Source organism: Sus scrofa, chromosome 7, assembly GCF_054392235.1.
Source record: "Sus scrofa isolate SSC_HxYL_T2T_F1_AM1 chromosome 7, Sscrofa_HxYL_maternal_Yorkshire_Landrace_v2.0, whole genome shotgun sequence".
Lineage (NCBI taxonomy): Eukaryota > Metazoa > Chordata > Mammalia > Artiodactyla > Suidae > Sus > Sus scrofa.
The window spans coordinates 121,270,360-121,294,008 of NC_139389.1; the positions used below are offsets into that span (position 1 = coordinate 121,270,360).

General features: G+C 41.7%; 1 protein-coding gene across 8 annotated transcripts in view; it reads right to left on the bottom strand.

Annotated features, from left to right (window-relative positions):
- Positions 1 to 23,649, bottom strand: part of KCNK10 (potassium two pore domain channel subfamily K member 10) — a 154,344-nt gene that overhangs the window by 66,343 nt on the left and 64,352 nt on the right. For all 8 annotated transcript variants that reach the window (XR_014811245.1, XM_013978357.3, XM_084969963.1 and 5 more), the window contains one exon: positions 13,736 to 14,070. Coding sequence is in view for 7 of the 8 variants with exons in the window: in XM_013978357.3 (XP_013833811.1) it covers positions 13,736 to 14,070 (335 nt within the window). In the remaining variant the exon portion in view is untranslated. The remainder of the gene's footprint in view (positions 1 to 13,735; positions 14,071 to 23,649) is intronic.

Here is a 23,649-nt window from a genome sequence, read left to right on the forward strand (position 1 = left end):
CGGATCCCACGTTGCTGTGGCTGTGGCACAGGCCAGCGGCTACAGCTCCAATTAGACCCCTAGCCTGGGAACCTCCATATGCCACGGGAGCAGCCCTAGAAAAGGCAAAAAGACAAAAAAAGAAAAAAAAAAAGCGCAAACTTCTTCCTAAAGCTCATCTGTCATGTTACCTTCTTCCACCTGAAAAAGGACAACACAGAGAAGTAGGCATTTGTACTTCTGATGCTCATTTCTCAAAGAACAAAAGGTTAACTCCTCTCTTATTTGGTAAGGCTAACCCTCACCAACAAGCTTGCCCGGTTCTACAAAGAATGAAGGGAAAACATATGTTCTCAATAGAGATGGATAAGCAACTCTGAACTGCAGACCTGAATGATAAATCATTTACTTTGGTTGCAGAAAGAATATGTTGAGCCAGCTCAACACCTTATTGTGACGATGCAAAGCCATGTCCCTCTAGAGCACAACCAACAGAGAATCGTCCTGCGGTCTTCCCACAGGTGAATGGAGGTCCTTCTCACAGGTGAACAAAGCACCAATCACAGTGGACTCTAATCACCCAAGCAAATGCTAGTCTCCCCCACCAGGAGTAGAGCATCGTAGTGAAAAAGCACGCATTCTGGAGCCAGACTGCCTGTGTCCAAAGCCCAGTTCTACCTGTCACTTACGCTTGGGCAAATTGCTTACTCCTACCTTGGAGGATCAGTGTAAAGACTAAATGACTCAATAAACATAAAGCATTTAGAGCAACGCCTGGCCACAGTAAACACCACAAAGGGAGCTACTGAAACAATGAATACCAGATTGGAAGTTTCCCAAGGACAGGGAATGAGCATCCTGCATCTTTCTTTTTAATTTTATTTTTCTAATCATCAGAGCCTAACACAGCACTTGCTTCATGCCAGGCATTCAGTAAATATTAGTTATGTAAATGAATACATTTGATTACGGGTAATGAAAATAATTGTACAAGCCACACACCATCAAAATCTCATTAAATGAGACTTTTGCTTCACTTTGAACAAGGAACACACGCGCATTTGTAGATAAATATGGATACCATAGCATTCAACTTCTGGGGTTTTGTTTTATTTTTATGGGAGTTTTTGTGGACTTATTTGCAAATTCATCTTTCTAGTGTCATGCCAATTGCCATTAGGTCTTTAATTTTTGGCTTAAAAGCTTTAGATCTTCTTGACTAAACAGTGATGGAATCAACAACCCCAGGGAGAATAACAATAATAATAATGAAGTGGGAGCCTGTAGAGACAGGCCAGGGGCTGCAGGCCTGATCTAGCACACATTGAATAATCTTCTGCCTGACTGCTTCGCTGGAGAAAGGGCAGTGCCTCCGACTTCAGGGCAACAGCCAGGGGAGTGGCTTCAATTTACAAGAGCTGCATCTTTGGGCACAAAGAACCTGATTCTGCACTCACCAGAGGTCACCTGCTGCCTTGGCTGTGGCCCAAACGTCCTCCACAAAAGGCTGCTTGGAAGAAGAGACAGCTCAGGGCAGGGCAAGAGAAGGCTTGTCTGGCTCTGCACTCTGCTCACAGCAAGGATTTCTACAGGCTGCTGAATGGATGTCCCAGGTGCCATCCACTCCTTAAAATCATTACATTCCTAAATATAGAAAGCTTCGGGGCTGTAGACACCAACGGAATTACTTCTGCATAAAGAACACAGAAGTACTCTTGACAACCAGACCGAAAAGCAAGGTCTTCAAGTGCCTAGAAACAAAATCACTTTCTGCTTTGCTTCTGTGAAGATTCTAAATGACTCACATTAGTCAGAATGGCCATCATTAATAAGTCTACAAATAACAAGTGCTGGAGGGACTGTGAAGAAAAGGAAACCCTCCTACACTGTTGGTGGGAATAGAAACTGGTACAACCACTATGGAAAACAGTATGGCGGTTCCTCAGAAAACTAAATATAGAACTATCATATGACCCAGCGACCCCACTCTTAGGCATATATCCAGAAAAAACTTTCCTTGAAAAAGACGCATGCACCTGTATATTCACTGAAGCACTATTCACAATAGCCAAGATGTGGAAACAACCTAAATGTCCATCAACAGACGAATGGATTAAGAAGGCATGGTACATATACACAATGGAATACTACTCAGCCATAAAAAAGAACAAAATTATGCCATTTGCAGCAACATGGATGGAACTAGAGATTCTCATACTAAGTGAAGTCAGAAAGAGAAAGATAGATATCATATGATATCACTTATATATGGAATCTAAAATATGGCACAGATGAACCTATCTACAGAACAGAAACAGATTCACAGACATGGAGAGCAGACTTATGGTTACCAAAGGGGAGGGGGAGGGAGTGGGGTGGACTGGGAGTTTGGGGTTAGTAGATGCAAACTATTACATTTAGAATGGATAAGCAAGGAGGTCCTACTATACAGCACAGGGAACTATAACTGACCATTTGTGACAGAACATGATAGAAGACAATATGAGAAAAAGACTGTATATATATATATATATGACTGGGTCACGTTTCTGTATAGCAGAAATTGACAGAACATTGTAAATCAACTATAATAAAAAAATTTCTTTAAAAGATTCTACATGAAGGGCTCTTAGCTCCAAAATAGATACACACACACCACTCATTCAGTCTTCAAACTGTAAGCATCTTCTATGGGCCAGCCACTACACCAACCATGAGGAGTGCATGGATAAAAGGCATAGATTCAACCTCAAAAAGTTTGCACACAGTGCTGGAAAAGAGACAAGTGAGAAAATGATGATTAGACACTAGAGTCTAATAAGCACAGAGGCAAATGTGAATACTTGATGCTACCAAGCCAAGCCAGGCACCACCCACCATGGAGGGTACACAAAGGCTTCTTCCAGGACTTGAGTTTTAGCACCTCTGAGGATAAATCTGTTCAGAAATCCAGAGCAGAACACTTAGCAAAGCGTCATAACTGACACTCCATAAATGGTAAGTTGATGAATGAATGAATGACTTAAAACCAGCTTACAACTACCACTGCTATGCTCTGGGTTTAAATGAGGGACCAAAATGGCAATGCACTGATGGATCAGATCACATCACCCTACTGCCTGAAACAGTCTTAGCTTCACAGTGCTCTTAGGATAAAATCTGACATCAGGCCCTGCAGGGTTTCACCCCTGCCCATTTCCAACCTAAATGCCTAGCAATTTCCCTTTGCTAATGGTTCTCCCCTTCTCTCAAGTCCCCAGACATCCTGGCTTCCTACTACCACAGGGGCTTGACACTCAGCTCCTCTGTTCACAATCTCCATCCCACTAAGTCAGGTGTGCTTCCCCATGCCTCATAGCTCTAGCTCCCTTACCTTTGCATCATTCATCTGGTCTTATTTACACGTTTTTGTGAGATTGTATGTATAAAGTTTGCCTCCCCTGCTATCAATCAGTAGGGTGACCATATAGTTTATCTTTCAAACCGGGACACTTTTGACAGGAATGGAGGCACTGCTCAAGATTACTCCAGAACCACAAAAGCTGGGATGTTTGGCCATCCTGGCTACCAGCTCCAAGAGATCTGGGACCATGTCTGCCTTTTATTCACGATTACGTCCCCAGGACTTAGCATTGACTCTGGCACACAGCAGGCAATCAATTAAATGTCAAATGAATGAATGAATGAGTGAGTGATTTGGGACTTGACAAAAGAAGAGAATGGTAAATGTTCCAACTCTGAGAAATGTTCATGGGTCATGCAAATGAACCAATATCTCCTGATTGTAGGGAGAAGGTCTGACAGCTTGAGATCTCTGGCCTTCCCCTTATCTGCAGAATAGCAGCCCTGGTCACCATGACAACATCAAAGGTCCATGCCTAGGACCACAGCATCATACCCAGTACTCTCATGCAGCTGCCCATATCTCAAATTAGCTCTTCCTTGACCAGTGAAACAAGTCACTCTCCCTGAAGCACCTGACCCTGGCATAGAGGCATCTGGATGTTGGGAGAGTGGGGGGGGTTGTGAATCCAGGGGAGAAAAACAAATGGGCTCTGAATCAGAAAGCAAGCATGGACTCTCAGGAAGGAGCTTTCCCATCATGAGGTTTAAGTGGATTTTCTCTTAGTCAGGAGGAACTTGTCCTGATACAATATACACTCTCCAGCCCCATTGTGTCAAGACAAGGGTAGAGCCTGGTTAAGAGAGCGTGGGCTCTGAAGTCAGAGAATCCAGATCCAGGCCCACTTCTGCCACTAGTTGGCTGTGAGGACTTAAGCAGGGCACCTCTGTAAACAGGAGCTGTAGCAGCAGCTACGGCTTTGGATGATGGAGAGTAAAAATGGGCTCAGGAATACAGGGAAACTGCCTCGCCCCAAGCCTACACACAGAGCTTAATAAACAGTGTAAAATAGTATCCATCAAGGACAGATTGAGGCCCTAGTCCTGAGCAAAGATCTAAGGCTCTAATCATCTACTGGCAAAGGATCAAAATCCCTAAGAAATCATAAAGGGAAAACCAGTGGCGACAGACAATCCTATCTACCACATAAAAAGTCACTGAGGAGAGTTCCCGTCGTGGCGCAGCAGAAATGAATCTGACTAGGAACCATGAGGTTGCAGGTTCGATCCCTGGCCTTGCTCAGTGGGTTAAGGACCCGGCGTTGCCATGAGCTGTGGTGTAGGTCACAGATGTGGCTTGGATCTGTCATTGCTGTGGCTGTGGCGTAGGCTGGCAGCTATAGCGCCGATTCGACCCTTGGTCTGGGAACCTCCATATGCAGGTGTGGCCCTAAAAAGACAAAAAAAAAAAAAAAAAAAAAGGCAAAAAGGCACTGAGGAAGCTCCTGTTGTGGCTCAGAGGTAACAAATCTGACTAGTATCCATGAGGACATGGTAATGAATCCAACTAGTATTCCTGGCCTTGCTCAGTGGCTTATGGATCCAGCGTTGCTGTGAGCTGTGGTATAGGTCTCAGATGCAGCTTGGATCCCAAGTTGCCGTGGCTGCGGTGTAGGCCTGCAGCTACAGCTCCAATTCGACCCCTAGCCTGGGAACTTCCATTTGCCAAGGGTGGGCCCTAAAAAGACAAAAAAAATGACTAAACCAGTCTAGGCAGGGGAGAAGGGACACCACTCCAAAGGGTCTTACTTCCAAGAAAGTCCAGACCCAGCCCACTCCAGGCAGAGAAGTATCAGGCTTTCTTCACACAAAGAAGCCAGCGTGAATAGAAGATGCAAGTTTTGAGGTCACAAGGGCTCTGAGAAGAGAAGTTCTTACCAAGGCAAGAACTGAAGTCTGCCAGGGGCCAAAGTCAACCTTGTAGACAGTGAGGTAGGGAGTTCCCTGGTGGCTCAGTGGGTTAAGGATCCTATCTTGTCACTGCCGTGGCACAAGTATGATCCCTGGCCCAGGAACTTCCACATGCCACAAGCGTGGCAAAAAAAAAAAAAAAAAAAAAAAAGGAGTTCCCAACATGGTACAGTGGTTTAAGAATCTGAATGCAGCAGCTCGGGTCACTGTGGAGGTATGTGTTCGATCCCCAGCCCAGAACAGTGGGTTAAAGCTCAGGTTGCAGCTGTGGCTCAGATTCAATCCATGGCCAGGGAACTTCCATATGCTGGAGATGTAGCCATTAAAAAAAAGAAATAGGGGTTCCCACTGTGGCTCAGCAGTAATGGACCTGCCTAGTATTCATGAGGACGTGGGTTGGATCCCTGGTCTTGCTCAGTAGGTTAAGGATCCAGCATTGCCATAGCTATGATATAGGCTGCAGACTTAGCTGAGATGCCACCAGTTGCTATGGCTGTGACACAGGCCAGCAGCTACAACTCCAATTCGACCCCTAGCCTGGGAACTTCCATATGCCGAGGATGTGTCCCCAAAGAGACAAAAGAAGAAAAAAAGAAATAGCAAGAGTTTCCATTGCGGTACAGAGAAAATGAATCTGACTGGTATCCATGAGTGATGACAATGGATCTTACCTGGAGGTCTGTGCAAGTGTTAAATGAGTTAAACCCTTTATTTTCCTTCCTCATGCCTGGAAAGATAGTAGATAGTCAGGAGGTGGTAGCTATTTTTTATCGTTACAATAGCACTGCAGGAAATCTCCCCATTACTGTCATCTGCAGACTCTCTCCCAGAGTCTTAAGGGTAAGATTCAAGAGATGGATGGGTTCTCTGTGTCCTCCTTGGGCTGAACTGCTGGGGCCCAGCTTGAGCTCATCACTTCTCCCAGGGCCACAGACTAGAAGGTCAAGGTGCCTCCTTGAGGGATAAATAGCAGTCAGGCAGGAGGAAACAGGCCCTTCCACTCAGTCAGAAGCTGAAGTCGAGGGTCATCCTGTTTTTCCAGTGACCTGTTCCCTGCTCCCTGCTCCCTGGGGCTGCCTGAGCCTTTTAGGTCCCTGAGGTTCCATCTCAAACCACACAAAGGTACCGTCAGGGGGAATAGAGACCATGGAGTCAGCCCCAGTGTCTTTTTTTTTTTTTTTTTTTTTTTTTTTTTTTGTCTTTTTGCTATTTCTTTGGGCCGCTCCTGCGGCATATGGAGGTTCCCAGGCTAGGAGTCCAATCGGAGCTGTAGCTGCCAGCCTACGCCGGAGCCACAGCAACGCAGGATCCGAGCCGCATCTGCAACCTACACCACAGCTCACGGCAACGCCGGATCCTTAACCCACTGAGCAAGGGCAGGGATCGAACCCGCAACCTCATGGTTCCTAGTCGGATTCGTTAACCACTGCGCAACGATGGGAACTCCCCAGTGTCTTCTTAATAGATCTGAGGCCAAGTGTCCCCACCAGAGCTGGGGATAAAGATGATCACCTAGGGGTGGGGTAAGCCCCCTAAAAGAAACAGAAACCTGCTAAGTTACCTCCTGGGGCTCAAGCCACAGCAACATGGCGGTATGGTATAAGCAGCCCAACTCAGCTGGAGAAATTTCTGGGAAGGGGACTTTATACATTAGCAATCGCAGCAAATCAAGAACATTCGTCCATTAGAAATTTAGGATTTGAAGTCCCAGGGGGCATTTCAAGAGCTTTCTTCTCTTTTTTTGTTCTTCCCTTGAGAACCCCGGGATGCACATAATTTAAGGAGTTTCTGGTTTCTTTTTTTCTTTCTTTTTCTTTTTAGGGCTGTACCTGCAGTATACGGAAATTCCCAGGCTAGGGGTAGAATCAGAGCTTCACTGGAAGCCTGTTCCACAGCCAGAGCAACACCAACACTGGATCGGAGCCTCATCTGTAACCTTCACCACAGTCTGTGGCTAATGCAAGGCCAGGGATCAAACCGACATCCTTACAGACACCATGTTGGGTTCTTAACCCACTGAGCTATAATAGGAACTCCCTGGTTTGTTTGTTTTTTTCCTGCCTTCCCTAACAGAGAAATAGGACCAGTCACAAAAGCTAAAAGTAACCGAGTGTTTTGTTTGATTCTCAGTCCTCCCTAACAGGTGGACACTATTCTCACAACCTTCATCTGACAGAAGGGAAGCTGAGGCCTGGGGTGACTCCCTTTCTCACCCAAGTCACATAGCACACAAGCAGAGGAAGGATTTAACACCGGAAGATTAACTCTGGAGTGTGGGTGTTGATGGCCAGGCTACACTGCCCACGTGGCCTCTGCTTGAACAGGCAGGGATTCAGAGCCCAGGGCAGGCCCTCCAGACAACTTTGCTGAATGGGGAATGAATCATTCTCAAGTTTTTTTTTTTTCTTTTTGCGCGCGCGTGTGTGTGTGTGTGTGTGTGTGTGTGTGTGTGTGTGTGTGTGTGCGCGCGCGCGCGCGCGTGTGTGTGTGCGTGTGTGTGTGTGTGTCTTTTAGGGCTGCAGCTGTAGCATATGGAAGTTCCCAGGCTAGGGGCTGAATCGGAGCTATAGCTGCTGGCCTACACCACAGCCCACAGCAACGCAGAATCCGAGACGCATCTGAGATCTACACTGCAGCTTGAGACAACCCCAGATCCTTAGCCCACTGAGCAAGGCCAGGGATCAAACCTGCATCCTTATGGATGCTAGTTGAGTTCTTAACTCACTAAGCCACAACAGGAATTCGCAGACTTCCTTAAATATGGCCCTTTCACTCTCAGCATGGCTCACCTATGAGGATCCAATATTTGTCCTTCCTCTAATTTCTCCTTCCTCTAGCCCTACTTCCTCATCGCTGAAAGAGTTATCACTCCAACATCAAACTTCCATCGTGTCACTACCTTCTTAAATCTTTCAGTGACTCCCCACTTCCCACAGCTTACAGCCCAAACTGCTCAGCAAGGCTCCCTGGGCACCTCTCGAATCCAGCCCCCGCCCCAATCCCAACCTCATCTCCTGCCACCTCCTCCAAACCACTCAGCTCAAGGCACCCTGACCACCTGCAGCTCCCTCAATGGATCCCACATGCTGGTGAGATGCCCTTCACTGAAGGTACAGAATGAACCCCTCCCATAGGCCATGTTTCTGTTCTAATGTATGGTGCTGAAGAGAAGGAGATAGTGATCAGACTGCCAGGAGTAAATCTGAGATCCTCTACTCACAAATCAGGCATCCTTGAGAGTGTAATTTCACCTCCTGCTGCTCCAGTTTCCTCCTCTGCAAGTGGCACAAAAGATGATACTTGTAGAATACTTGCAGGGACTAAAGGAGATAAATAGCCACAGAACCTCCCCTGACCTATGTTTGTCTCACTGGGGCTCCCATTTTTCACATATTTCAAATAGCTCCACTCCAGCAATCATCAAAAAGACGAGCAATAAATGCTGGCGAGGATGTGGAAAAACAGGAAGAACCCCTGTGCACTATTGATGGGGTTATAAACCAGCACAGCCACTGCGGAAAACAGAATGAAGTTCCCTCGGACAGAAAAAAAGAGAACCGCCCTATGATGCAGCAATTTCACTTCTGAGAATACATCCAAACGAAGCAAAAATACTAACTCCAAGAGATATCTGCACCCCCAAGTTCACAGCAGCATTTACAGTGGGCAAGACCTGGAAACAACCCAAGTGGCCATCGACAGAAGAATGGATAAGGAAGTTGTGAGATGAGATGGATGGATAGATGGATGGATGGATGGATGGACAGATAGACAGATAATGGAAAGTTATTCAGCCATAAAAAATGAGGAAATCCTGCCATTTGCAAAAACATGGATGGACCCTGGGGACATTAAGCAAAGTAAAACAGGTCAAACGGAGAAAGACAAAGGCTGTATGATCTCACTTATATGTGAAATGTTAAAAAAAAAAACTCATAGAAAAAAAGATCAGGGATGGGGGGATGGGGAAAGGGAATTGGAGGAAGGTGGTGGAAAGGTACAAACTTCCAGTTATAAGTAAGTACTAGGAATGTAAGGTACAACTTTATGACCAGAGTTAGTTAACACTGCCATATGGTATATATGAAAGTTGCTAGCAGAGTAAATCTAAGTGTTCTCACCATAAGGGGAAAAAGTTTTTTTTTTTTCTTCCTGTATCATATCTGTATGAGATGATGGCCGCTAAGTCAAATTTTTGCAGTAATATTTCACAGTAAATGTTCCAACCACTATGCTGGACGCAAAGTTATACAGTGATACATGTCAATCATATCTCAGTAAAACAGGGGGAGGAAATAGCTCCATTCAAATAACTTCTAATTATTGGTTTACATGCCTCTTCCTCCAGGGCTTCTCTGCTTACTGACATGTGAGACTGGATCATTCTTTGTGATACGTGGCTGTGCTGCGCATGGTTGGATGTTTTGCAGCAGCCCTGGCCTCTCCCTACTGATGCCTGTAGCATCTCTCCAGCTGTAATGATCAAAAATGTCTCCCACGTGGTCATCCCAGACACACGGTCTGGAAGCAAACCCTCCCCAGTAAGAAACACTGTTTGAAATCCTGAGCTTTTTGAAAATCCTATCAACAGCAGCAGCAGCAATAGCTACACTTTTTTTTGAGTACTCATCACATGCCAAGCACAGTTCAAAGCCCTTCTTGTGAATGATAGAATTTAATCCTCTCAATTCCCTAAGGGTGAGGGATTGTAGGCACAGTATTGATAATGGAATCACAGAGAGGTTAGCAACACGCTCCAGGTGTATTTATCCTCATCTTTTCTATCCCCAACACCTCGCATGTTCCTTGATATAACAGAAGCTCAATAGCACCTTGAAGAATGTGTGGGTGAATTAATTGATGAGACAGTCTCCTCCATAACAGCAATTGGGGCTCTCCGCTAGAGCCCCATGGTACCCCATAAAAGGGGTTCAAGTCTTTGGAAAATCCATCCCCAGTTGTGGCTATTTTAAGCTATCCAGGCTTTTCATGGCTGTTATGTTGTTCCAGGTACTTTGTTTTTGTTATTAATCACCAAATAATAATTCAGGTGTCTGAATTACACCTTCCAGATTAGCTTTATTAGAGGTCACTCAATCCAACCAAGACTCCTGACATTTCCAGATAAATACCATCAATCTAATTTTTTACTTATCAGTCAGATATGACAATAATATTGGTGAGACACAATAATACTATTTTTCTAGCTCAGAAAACACCACACTAACCCTTCCAAACACTGTGTTTCTTTTTTTTTTTTTTTTAATTTTTCTTTTTCATGGCTGCACTTGCAGGCTAGGGGTTGAATCAGAGCTGCAGTTGCCAGCCTACACCACAGCCACAGCAACACCAGATCCAAGCTGCATCTGTGACCTATGCCACAGCTTGCAGCAATGCTGGATCCTTAATCCACTGAATGAGGCCAGGGATTGAACCCACATCCTCACAGAGAAAATGTCAGGTCCATGCGCACACACATGCACAGGCGCACACACACGTACACACCCACACACACCCCTTATTTCATAGAAACCTTTGAGGTCAAAGGATGAGTCTTAATGGCAGCACCAGAATTAGCATCTCTACCCTCCATCACCCTATCATCATTCTGGCTCTGAACTCTTCCATAAAGGAGAAAGCCAAAGAATGGGCAATTGAGAAATACTGAATTAAAAACAAATACATGAATAATCTCAGATATATTGTGGTATCACCAATGTTACAGGTTTAATTTGATATCTGATCCCAAAAGCATTCCGCTATTGGGCGATAATTAGATATAGAGTCCTGGAGAGGCTCTCCATGGATGCAAAGATAATAAGGTATGATCTCTTTCCTCAAGATCTCACTATCCAAGGAGAATGCAGGCATGAACCCAGATTCAATTCAGACCAACTAAATAAAAAGGATCTCACCACAGAGCACAACAAGATTATAATTCCTTACTTAAAATTACTCTAGAATTGTTTCCTCCATTCTCCTTGGCATTCTGAGCCTTAAATTTGGCATAGACTGTACAACACTCTCATCACTGCACGTTTAGCAGCATTTTCCCATGAAAGGGAAAAAAGAAAAGACAAGGCCACCTACGAAAGAGTGATATGAAACACCGCTCTCAGCTTTTAGCATTTTCAAGTTTGGGTTGTTGTTGTGGCTTTTCACAGCCGCACCTGCAGCATCTGGAAATTTCTGAGACAGAGGTGGAATTGGAGCTACAGCTGTGGCCTCTGCCACAGCCATAGCGACCCCAGATCCTTAACCCAGGGAGCAAGGCCAGAGATTGAACTTGCATCCTCACAGACACAACACTGGGTCCTAAACCCACTGAGCCACAACAGGAACTCCTTAAAAATTTTTTAAACAAAAATTGTTGGATACCAAAATATATAAATACCTCCTGCATCTCAATATAAAAAAAAAATTCATCCAAAAATGGGCATAAGATCTAAACAGACAATTGTCCAAGGAAGACATAGAGATGGTCAAAAAACACATGAAAAGATGTTCAACATCACTGATTACTAGAGAAATGCAAATCAAAACTACTATGAGGCACTACCTTACACCAGCCAGAATGACCATCCTCAAAAAGTGTATAAACGATAAATTCTGGAAGAGGGTACACAGAAAAGGGAACCCTCTTACACTGTCTGTGGGAATGTAAATTGGTACAACCACTATGGAAAACAGTATGGATATTCCTCAAAAAGCTAAAAATAGAATTACCACATGATCCAGCAATCCCACTCCTGGGCCTCTATCCAGAGAAAACCATGACTTGAAAAGATACATGTACTCCAATGTTCACTGCAGCACTCTATACTATAGCCAAGACATAAAAGCAACCTAAATGTCCATCAACAGAGGAGTGAATAAAGAAGATACAGAATGGTACATATACACAATGGAATATTACTCAGCAATAAAAAGAATGAAATAATGGCATTTGCAGCAACATGGATGGACCTAGAAGTTATCATGCTAAATGAAATTACTCAGACAGTGAGATACACACATCATATGCTATCACTTATATATGGAATCTTAAAAAAAAAGGACACAATGAATTTATTTTCAGAACAGAAAGAGACTCAGAGACTTTGGAAAACATATGGTTACCAAATGAGACAGGTTGGTGGGGCAGGAGGTGGGGAGGTAGTGATGTACCAGGGATTTGGGATGGAAGATGTTCTCAAATTAGGCTGTAAAGATGGTTGTACAACTATAAATACAATAAAATTAATTGAATTTAAAAAACTGTAGGACATAGGTATGAAATCATATTTATTCCCAAGAAGAAATTGTATATTTATATTAATTTAAGAATCAAGTCAGATTATCAAAACTAATTTAAAAGAATACAACTACTATGAAGGGACTAGATCATAAGTAGCCTCAGAATTCCCCTATCCTATCAGTGTAGCTGGAATAGATAAATAAATATGCTGGCCCAATGGCCCAGACTCACAAATTCTACAGAATCCTGGATGGTAGTAGCCATCAGAACTCAATGCTGGGAATCCCTGAGGCAGAAGGAAAGGTGAAAGCTGTCTTTTCTATCCCTCTGCCTTCCAAACTCTAGAACATCCAGAAAGAGGGGACTCTCCCTTGCCCCCATGAATGTCACCACCTTCCACCACTACTCTTTGTGGTTCAGAAGGGTGTATAGTTTGGAAATCAAACTTCAGTCCTGGAGGCAGCCATCCCCCCTCACCTCCGAGGTGAAGCCCTCCCACTAAGCACTCAACCAGTTCCCTCTCCTCCTCCTGGGACTCAGTCCTCTCTGCCTTTCACACACTTAAGCCTCCTGTTTCACCCCTCCCATCATACCACCTTCCATGACCCACTGTCTCCCATGTCCCTTCCCAGCCTCATGTCACTGCTTTAGCCCAGTGCTTGATTCAGAGTAAGTTCAAAAACGGCAACCTTGATAATACTATTACTTCTATCCTTATTATTTCAGCCCCACAAATCCATCAAAGCCTCTTTCAAGTTACTAGCAGCCTCCCCATCCCACATCCAGTGGCCTTTTCTCTGCTTTTCTCCATTCTCATTAATACACCCTTGCTTGTTTAAAATTCTTTCTTTCTTTGGTTTCTAGCCTACCCTCTTACCCTAGCATCTCACACAGACTTAAAAGTTAATCAGCATACATAGGTGGCCTTGAATTTGAAAAATCAAAGCCCTTTGCCAGGTGCTTCCTCTGGCCACCACATCCAAAAGCAGGTGATACAGAACATAGCCCACACCTACACTGTATGTCTGGCCCCTCTTCTCCCACATTGTCACAGGTCTCCACTCAAATGTCCCTTCCCAGAGAGGACCTCCATGACCATCAGGGGCATCTCAACCAAAGGGCAAAGCTTGGTGAGCCAGAAAGACAAAGTCAATGCCACCCTCTCCCCCGACACATCGTTCTATGGTCAACTCACTCCCTGCTCACCTGGATCAGCGTCTCCAGCTCCTGTGGGCTCACACAGATATGATCCCGCAGGAATTCTGCCTTCTCCAAGGCAATGGTGTTCTTTTGGCTGCTCTCAAAGGGCTGCTCCAATGCCCGGAAGACGAGACCGCCCGTGACGAGGTAGACCACCACGACCACGAAGATGGCAACCACCGTTTTCCACTTCATGACAGTCTGCAGGCCCCCCTGGGAGGCACCTTCCATTCTGGCTACCACCGTGGCTCGGGAGGAGATGGAGAGGCGGGGGGCTGTGTAATGCCCGTTAGTGGCGCCCTTGGGCTGGCACACCGGGGGTGCTGCTGCAGGAACGGCCACTGAGAAACAGGGTGGGCGAGAGGGGAAAAGAGAGTTTATAAATACAAAACCCAAAACTTGTCAGAAACAAAGCACAGATGTCTTTTTCAACCCAGTTTTCCAATGTGAGGATTAAAAAATTGGTTCCCCAAGCCCGCGGTGAGGGAATTTGATCAGTTGCTAGGTGTCTGTTTGAGTTTGAAAAAAATAAGAACCAGGAGTTCTAGTTTTTTTAAAAAAAATAATGTTAGTTGAATCTGAAATGTCTATTTTTCTCTACAAGTGTCCAAATTTGAAAGCCATATTTCTGTTACTTATCATTCATCTCCTCCCTTAGTTTCCTTCTTAAGTGATGTGTAAGATACACAACAAACCACCTTATTGTAAAAACAGATGTATTGTTCAATTTGGAGAGGAAATAAATAGGAGAAAGATACCCAGCTCCTCTGTCCAAGTGCTGAGGGCTGGGTGATGCCAAGAGTACAGAAGAGATGAGCATTCAGCAGGTTTAGAAATTTTTTATTCAGGTCATAAAACAAAAGAGTGAGCTTGCTATAAGGGGAAAGAGTCAAAAACCATACACAGTGACCCGCAGATCAAGGTGAAGGAGTAGGAGAACTGGGAACTCACCCTCCACCCGCATAAATGCATCAAAAATACATCTACAGGTCGGGACTCCTGGGAGGAGACTCAGAAGAAAAGGGAGATTACATGAGCAGAGAGTCTGCCTGGGGAGTGAGTGGTTCAAGCCTCATATGGGTGCCTCAGCCCTGGGGTCTGACAAAAATAAGACAAGCTCCCTTGGCTGGTTTGAGGGCTGGTGGGACTAACAGAAGGACTGTGGGAAGCCCGGAATATGTTCAGGAGAAGTGTGCTTGAGCTGGCTTGCTCCCAAAGCAGGGCGGAGAAGGCGAATTAAAACCACACAGGTGGCTGACTGGTTTCTGTGACTGCCCCAGCATGTACACCAGCCTCAGATGAATGAACTTTACAGGGCTGTTTGCCTCATATCACATCACAGCTCCACACTAGAATGAGAGTTGCCATGACCAAGGAAAAGACCTCAGCTGTGAGACACTGAGGCAGCTCACACCTGAAGCAGCATCTGAGCAGGGTAGAGGCAGCCATTTCTGTTACTTGTATAGGTGGCACAACAGAGGCTGGATAACCACAGACTGTACCCCAGCCCTCACTGAGTGTCTGTGCCAGCTCCTCTTGATCCAGCATTGTTCCCCTCTGGAACCCAGGGTGCTGGTGTTGGGAGGGAGAGAGCATGTGCTTGAAGGGAATTAAGCTCGTTCAGAAGCCCAATCCTCAGGGCTTCTGCTGTAGCAACTTGAGACCTGACCCCACTTCCCATAGGATGGTAGCAGACACTGAGTTTAGAAGCTCCAGCTTACATTTGGCTCTGGACCCAGCTCCTCCATCTCCAGCCCCACCTTCTACCAAGGTAATAAATGCCAGTGCAATCCAAGGAAAGATGTGCCTTGTGTCCACATCATATCTAGCTCTCCCATCAAAGCCCCTGGGCAGACACAGACTATATAGGACTGTTCCAACACAAGGAGCAAAAAACAACTATTTCACCTAACTGCATAAAGACAGAGGAAGATAAGGAAAACGAAAAGACAGAAGAATTTGTTTCAATTAAAAGAGCATAAAAAAACAACTAATGAAACAAAAATAAACAATTTACCAAATAAAGAATTCAAACCATTAGTAATAAAAATGCTAACTGAATTAGGGAAAAAAATAGATGAACCCATGAGAATTTTAACAAGGAACTAGAAAATGTAAAAAAAGAACCAGTCAGAACTAACAAATACAATAACTGAAATGAAAAACACACTAGAAGGAATTAACAGCAGACTAGGTGATACGGAAGAATGATAAGGAATCTAGAATAACAGAAATTACCCAATCAGAACAACCAAAAGAAAAATAAATTTTAAAATGAGAAAAGTTTAAGAGATATCTAGGATAATATCAAGTGCACCAACATTATCACTTTAGGTGTCCCCGAAGGGGAAGAGAGAGAGAGAAGGGGGTTGAAAATATACTTTATGAAATTATAGCTGAAAAATTCCCAAACCTGAAGAAGGAGACAGATATCCAGGTACAGGAAGAACAGAAGGTACCAAATAATATGAGCCAAACAGACTCACATCAAGATATATCAAAATTAAAATGGCAAAACTTAAAGACAGAGAATTCAAAAGGCAGCAAGAGAAAAACAAAGAGTTATATTCAAAGGACCCCCCCATAAGGCTATCAGCTGATTTTTCTGCAGAAACTTTACAGGCCAAAAGAGAATGTCATGATATAGTTAAAGTGCTGAAAGGGAAAAACCTGCAACCTAGGACACTCTACCCAGCAAGATTATCATTTAGAATTGAGGGAGAGATAAAACAAACAAGCAAAAACTGAGTTTGTTAGTACTAAACCAACCCCAAAGGAAATGTTACAGGGTCTTCTTTAAGTGGAAAAGAAAAGGCTACAACAAGAAGTACCTACCTATAGGAAAGGGAAAATCCCACTAGTAAATGAAAATATATAGTAAAAGCTGAGGATCAACCAGTTACATAAGCTAGTATGTATATTAAAAGACAAAAAAATTATAAAATCAAGTATCACTACAATAATCAATAAATGGATAAACATGAAGATGTAAAATATTGCATCAGAAACAAAAAAATGTAGATATTTTAGGATGGGTGTGAACTTGAAAGACTACCTTGTTTAAAACAAATAGATACAATTATATATCAACATGTGTGAGCCCCAACATGTGTGAGCCCCATGGTAACCACAGATAAAATCTACAATAGATACACAAAAATAAAAGAGAAAGGGACATAAGCATACCACTAAAGAAAATCATCAAACCGCAAGAGAAGGAACTAAAAGAAGAAAAACAGAATAGGGAAGAACTACAAAAACAATAAGAAAACAAGTAATAAAATGGCAATAACTATATATATATGTCAATAGTTACTTTAAATGTCAGTGGACTAAATGCTCCAGTGGCTGACTGGAAAATAAATAAATAAATAAAAAATAAAACAAAGCAAAAAAAAATCTATGTACTGCTTACAAGAGACTCACTTCTGAATTAAAGACACACACAGACTGAAAGGGCATGGAAAAAGATATTTCATATGAATGGCAATGACAAGAAAGCAGAGGTAGCAATACCAGCATCAAACAAAATATACTTTAAAATAAAGCATATAACAAAAGACAAAGAATGGTACTATATAATGATAAAAGGATCAATACAAGAAAAAAATTATACTCCTTAACATGTATGCCCCCAATATCAACAGATATAAAGAGAAATTGACAACAATAAAATAACAGTAGTAATATCCCAGTCACATCAATATACAGATCATCTAGGTAGAAAATCAATATGGCAACAGTGGTCTTAAATGACACAATAAATCAGCTGGACTTAAAAGATATATACAGAACATTCCATCCAAAAGCAGGATGCACGTTCTTTTCAAGTGCTCATGGAACATTCTCCAGGTTAGGTCACATGCTAGGCCATAAAATAAGTCTCAACAAATTTAAAAGGATAGAAATTATATTAAGCATTTTTTTTCTGACCACAGAAGTGAGAAACTTGAAATCAATTACAAAAAGAAAAATGGGAAAAACAGAAATCCATGGAGATTAACCAACATGCTATGAAAAAACCAATGCATCAATAAAAAAATCAAAAAGGAAATCAAGCAATACCCCAAAATAAATGAAATAGAAAAAGCTTCCCAAAACCTAGAGGATTCATCAAAAGAAGTTCTAAGAGGGAAGTTTATAGCAATGCAGGCCTCAACAAACAAGAAAAATCTCAAATAAATACCCTAACCTTCCATCTAAAGAAATTAGAACGAGAAGAAACAAAGCCCAAAGTCAGGAGAAGGAAGGAAAATCAAAGAGAAAATAAATAAAATAGAGACCAAAAAATAATAATAATAATAGAAAAATCAATGAAACCAAGGGTTAGGTTTTGGGGAAAAAATAAACAAAATTGTTAAGCCTTTAGCTAGGCTCATGAAAAAGAAAAGAGAGAAGACACAAACAAACAAAGAAATGAAAGAGGAGAAATAACAACTGATATAACAAAAATACAAAAAAATCATAAGAGAATACTTCAGTTATATGCCAACAAATTGAACAACCTAGAAGAAATGGATAAATTTCTAGAAACATACAGCCTGCCAAGACTGATTCAGGAAGAAAAAGACAGCATGAACAGACCAATTACTAGATGTAAAATTGAATTTGTAATAATAATTTTTAAATCCCAGCAAACAAAAGTCCTGGATGGTATGGCTTCACAGGGGAATTCTACCAAACATATTAACAAGATCTAACACCTTTCCTCTTCAAAATAGGCCCCCAAAATTGAAGAGGATGGAGCACTCCCAAATAATTCTATAAGCCACCATTACCCTGATAACAACCAAACAAAGGTAATACAAAAAAAGAAAATTACAGCTCAATATCTCTGATAAATATAGATGCAAAAATCCTCAATAAAATATTAGCAAATCGAATCCAACAATAAATAAAAAGAATCATACACCATGATCAAGTGGGACTTATTCCAGGGTCACAAGGATGGTTCAACATCTGAAAATCAATCAATGTGGTGGTATACTTCACGAACAAAAGGAAAGATAAAAATCACATGATCATCTCAATAGACGCAGGAAAAGCATTTGACAAAATTTGACATCCATTCATGATAAAAACTCATCAAAGTTGGTAGAGAGGGAACATATCTCAATATAATAAAGGCCATTTAGGATAAACCCACAGCAAACATAATACTCAGCAGTGAAAAGCTGAAAGCCTTCCACTGAATTCAGGAAAAAACAAGAACGCCCATTCTCTCCACTTACACTTAACAGAGTATTGGAAGTCAGACAATAAATCAGATAAGAAAAAGAAATAAAAGGTATTCAAATTGGAAGGGAAGAGGTAAAACTGTCACTATTTGTAGATGACATGATACGCTATATAGAGGATCCTAAAATATTCACCCCGAAACTACTAAAACTAATAAATTAATTCAGCAAAGTTGCCAGATTCAAGATTAATACACAGAAATATGCTGTTTCTATACACTAGTAATGGAATATCAGATAGGAAAAAAATTTTTAATCCATCTAAAATTACATTTAAAAATACCTAGGAATAAACTTAACTGAGGAGGTGAAATACCTATACAATGAAAAAACTATAAAGCACTGATGAAATAAACTGAATATGATTCAAAGAAATGGAAAGATATCTCATGCTTTTGGACTGGAAGAATTAATATTGTTAAAATGTCCATACTACCCAAAGCAACCTACAGATTAAATTCAATCCCTATCAAAATACTCACAACATTTTTCACAGAACTAGAACAAGTAATCATAAGTTTTATATGAAACCACAAAAGACTCCAAATTGCCAAAGAAATCTTAAAAAAAAAAAAAAAAAAAAGGAACAAAGCTGGAACTATCATGCTCCCTGACTTCAAACTACACTGCAAAGCTACAATAATCAAAACATCATGATATTGGCTGTAACAGTAATCAAAATAGACACATACATCATTGGAACAGAACAGAGAGCCCAGAAATAAACCCATGCACATACAGTCAATTAACCTATGACAAAGGAAGCAAGAAAATACAATGAAGAAAAGACAGTCTCTTCAACAAGTGTGCTGAGAAAACTGGACAGCTACATGTAAAAGAATGAGATTAAAATATTTCTTCACACCATATATAAAAATAAATTCAAAATTGATTAAAGATATAACTGTAAGACCTGAAACCGTAAAACTCCTAGAAGAGAACATAGGCAAAACATTCTTTGACTTAAACTATAGCAATATTTTTTTGGATCTGCCTCCTAAGATAAAAAGAAAAAAAGCAAAAATAAACAAGTGGGACCTAACTAAAGTTAAAAGCTTTAACACAGCAAAAGAAACAAAAAGACAACCTACTGGATGAAAGAAAAGATCTACAAATGATATCATCAATAAAGGGTTAATATCCAAAATATATAAACAGCTCATGCAAAGAGAAAGAACAGCTCATACAATTCAATATCAAAAATGCAAATAACCCAACTGAAAAATGGGCAGAAACCTGTATGTCCATCCACAGATGAATGGATTAAGAAGATGTGGTACATTTATACAATGGAATACTACTCACCCGTAAAAAGAATGAAATAAATAATGCCATTCGTAGGAGTTCCCATCATGGCTCAGTGGTTAACAAATCCAACTAGCACCCATGAGGAAACGAGTCTGATCTCTGGCCTTGCTCAGTGGGTTAAGGATTGGGCATTGCCATGACCTGTGATGTAGGTTGCAGAGTGGCTAGGATACCACGTTGCGTGGCTCTGGTATAGGCTGACAGCTACAGCTCTGATTAGACCCCAAGCCTGGGAACCTCCATATGCCATGGGTGCAGCCCTAAAGAGATTAAAAATAATAATAATAATAATAATAATAATAATAATAATAATAATAATAATAATGCCACTAGCAGCAACATAGACGCAATTAGAGATTATCATACTAAGTGCAGTAAGTCAGAAAGAGAGATGCAAACCATTTGTATGATAACACTTGGAATCTAACATATGGCACAAATGAACCTATCTGCAAAACAGAAACAGCCTCACAGACATAGAGAACAGACTTATAGTTGCCAAGGGAGAAGGGGCAGGGAGGGGGATGGACCAGGAGTTTGGGGTGAGTAGATGCAAACTATTACACTTAGAATGGATGAGCAAGGAGGTCCTCCTGTATAGCACAGGGAACTATATCTAATCTCATGGGATAAACCATAATGGAAAGAAATATAAAAAAGAATGTGTATATATATCTCACTTTGTGTATATATATGTCACTTTGCTGTATAGCAGAAATTAACACATTGTAAATGAACTATACTTTAATTTTTAAAAAATAGGTAGAAGACATGAACAGACATTTTTCCAAAAAGACATACAGATAGCCAACAGGCACATTAAAAAATCCTCAACATCACTATCAGCAAAGAAATGCAAATCAAAACCACAAGGGAGTTTCCGCTGTGGCTCAGCAGGTTAGGAATCCGACTAGTATCCATGAGGATGTGGGCTCAATCCCTGACCCTGCTCAACAAATTAAGGATCCAGCATTGCCATGAACTGTGGTGTAGGTCACAGACATGGCTCGGATCTGGTGTTGCTGTGGTTCTGGTGTAGGCCAGCAGCTGCAGCTCCAATTCAACCCCTAGACTGGGAACTTCCGTATGCCACAGATGTGGCCCATAAAAAAAAATAAATTGAGATATTATCTCACATATGTCAAAATGGCCATCATCAAAAAGTCCAGGAGTTCCCACTGTGGCACAATGGGATCGGCAGCAACTCTGCAGCACCATACAACAGGTTAAAGGACCCAGCATTGTCACAGCAGCACCACAGGTTGCAACTGCAGCTCAGATCTGATCTTTGGCCTGGGAATTCCATATGCTGTGGGGCAGCCAAAAAAAAAGAGGGAGAGAGAGATAAAAAAGGCCACAAATAGAGGAGTTCCCTGGTGGTCTAGTGGTTAGAATTTGGCAAAAACTAAAAATAGAACTACCATATGATTCAACAATTCCGCTGTTGGGTATATATTCAAAGAAAATGGAAACACTCTTTTGAAAGATATATTGTATACCACACGGAATAAAGCCAATGTTTTATAATAACTCTAAATGGAGTATAACCTTCAAAAATTGAGAATCACTAAAACATATAATATTTTAAAATCAACAATACTTAGTCACTTATGATGGAACATGATAATGTGAGAAAAAGAATGTTTATATGTATATGTCACTAGGTCACCTTGCTGTACAGTAGAAAACTGACGGAACTCTAAACCAGCTATGATGGAAAAAATAAAAATAATTTTTTAAAAACTTATTCAATAATAACAAAACATCTTTTTCTGGTATGTGAGAAAAAATAATATGTCATCTGTTTATTTTTCTCATTTCCCTTTTTATAAAGGGCTTTCGGGACACCAAAAAATGAATAAAGGACATTTAATTTAAAAACTTTCATTGGCTTAACATAGTAAATAAATAAGCAACAAGGATATATTGTACAACCCAGAGAAATATAGCCATTTTATTTTGTAATAACTTTAAATGAGGTATGACCTATAAAAATATTAAATTGCTGTTTTATACCTGAAACTGATACAATGTTATCCATCAACTATACTTCAGTTGAAAAAAAAAAATCAGAGTAAAGAAAGTCTCACCCTGAAGACTCCTGAGGGTGAGGGAAAAGCAAGTGGTCATAATGAGAAAAGGAAGCAAAGTGCTATTTTATTCTAATTAACCTGGTTTCCTAAAAAAATTAGATGAATAAAATAGACCCTAAATGTATTTCTCAATGGAAAATGCGATGACTTAAATGTCATCACTCCCGATCTATTAATGATAGAATTTTTCTCCTATTTTTCCTCAAAGAAGAAGTCATTGGAAATGAAATTTCCCCTGGTGTTCAGAACACATGGAATTCTTAAAGGTCCTTGTTCCCTGCAAGGGCAATTTCATTAGCTTGGAGATAAATATGTTAAGTTGGGGGCTTTTCTGGAATGGCAGGAAGTTCAGGGTCGTGTCACACACAGAACAGCATCATGCATTTCAGAAATCTGCCTTGTGCACAACGAACAGACTTTTCCCCTCGATTTTGTTCTCCCTTTATCATACTGAGGTCTATCATGGCTTCGGTCACAGTGCAGCCTGGCTGTTGTGTAAATAAGATATTAGGATCTGACAAACCTAATTACCTAAGGGAGGCAAATAACCTCACTCGTGAGAGTTAAACTGCTCTATCTCTGCCTTGGGAAACTCAGGATAAATACAAGCACAGGAATGTCACTTCTCATTCAAAAAACACCAAAGATCCTGACAACACCCAGTCAGAGAGGTGTTTGTAAAACCAACCTTTGCTTGTATAACCTCAAAATCAGCTTTTCTCTTTGGAAACGAAGCTGCCTCTCAGCTTTTTTGTAGTATATTATTCCACCACATAAATCAGTATATGTAACATGTCCTGCTGACCTACATGAACACAGCATAATCTGGAATCTCTGACTGAAAGACTTAAGAATTAGAATCTGCACCCTGGGCATTATGCTCTTGCTAACCTTCCCTAAAGATCCTGCATTCAGGTTCCTACATGCCCTTGTTGATACATACAGAAAAGATGAGCCTCGTCCAGGGCAGCTTCCTTTCAACCTTGTCCTTACTTCCCATTCATTCGACCTCCTCTCTGGATCTCAGTCTCCTGCACCTCTCACCATCGCCCTCACCACCAGCTTCACCCAGGCCACCATCCCATCGTGCCTGGACCAAACCCAACAGCCTCTTGAGTGACCTACTTGCTTCCAGTTTCACCCACCTCCTGACCCACAAATCTGGGGTTAAATAACCACTTCTAGAAGCACCTCCTCCCCTTCTCCCCTGCTCCTCTGTGGTTGGCAGAAAAATAACCCCCCAAGGTATCTGTTTCCTCATCCCTGGGACCTATGAAAATGT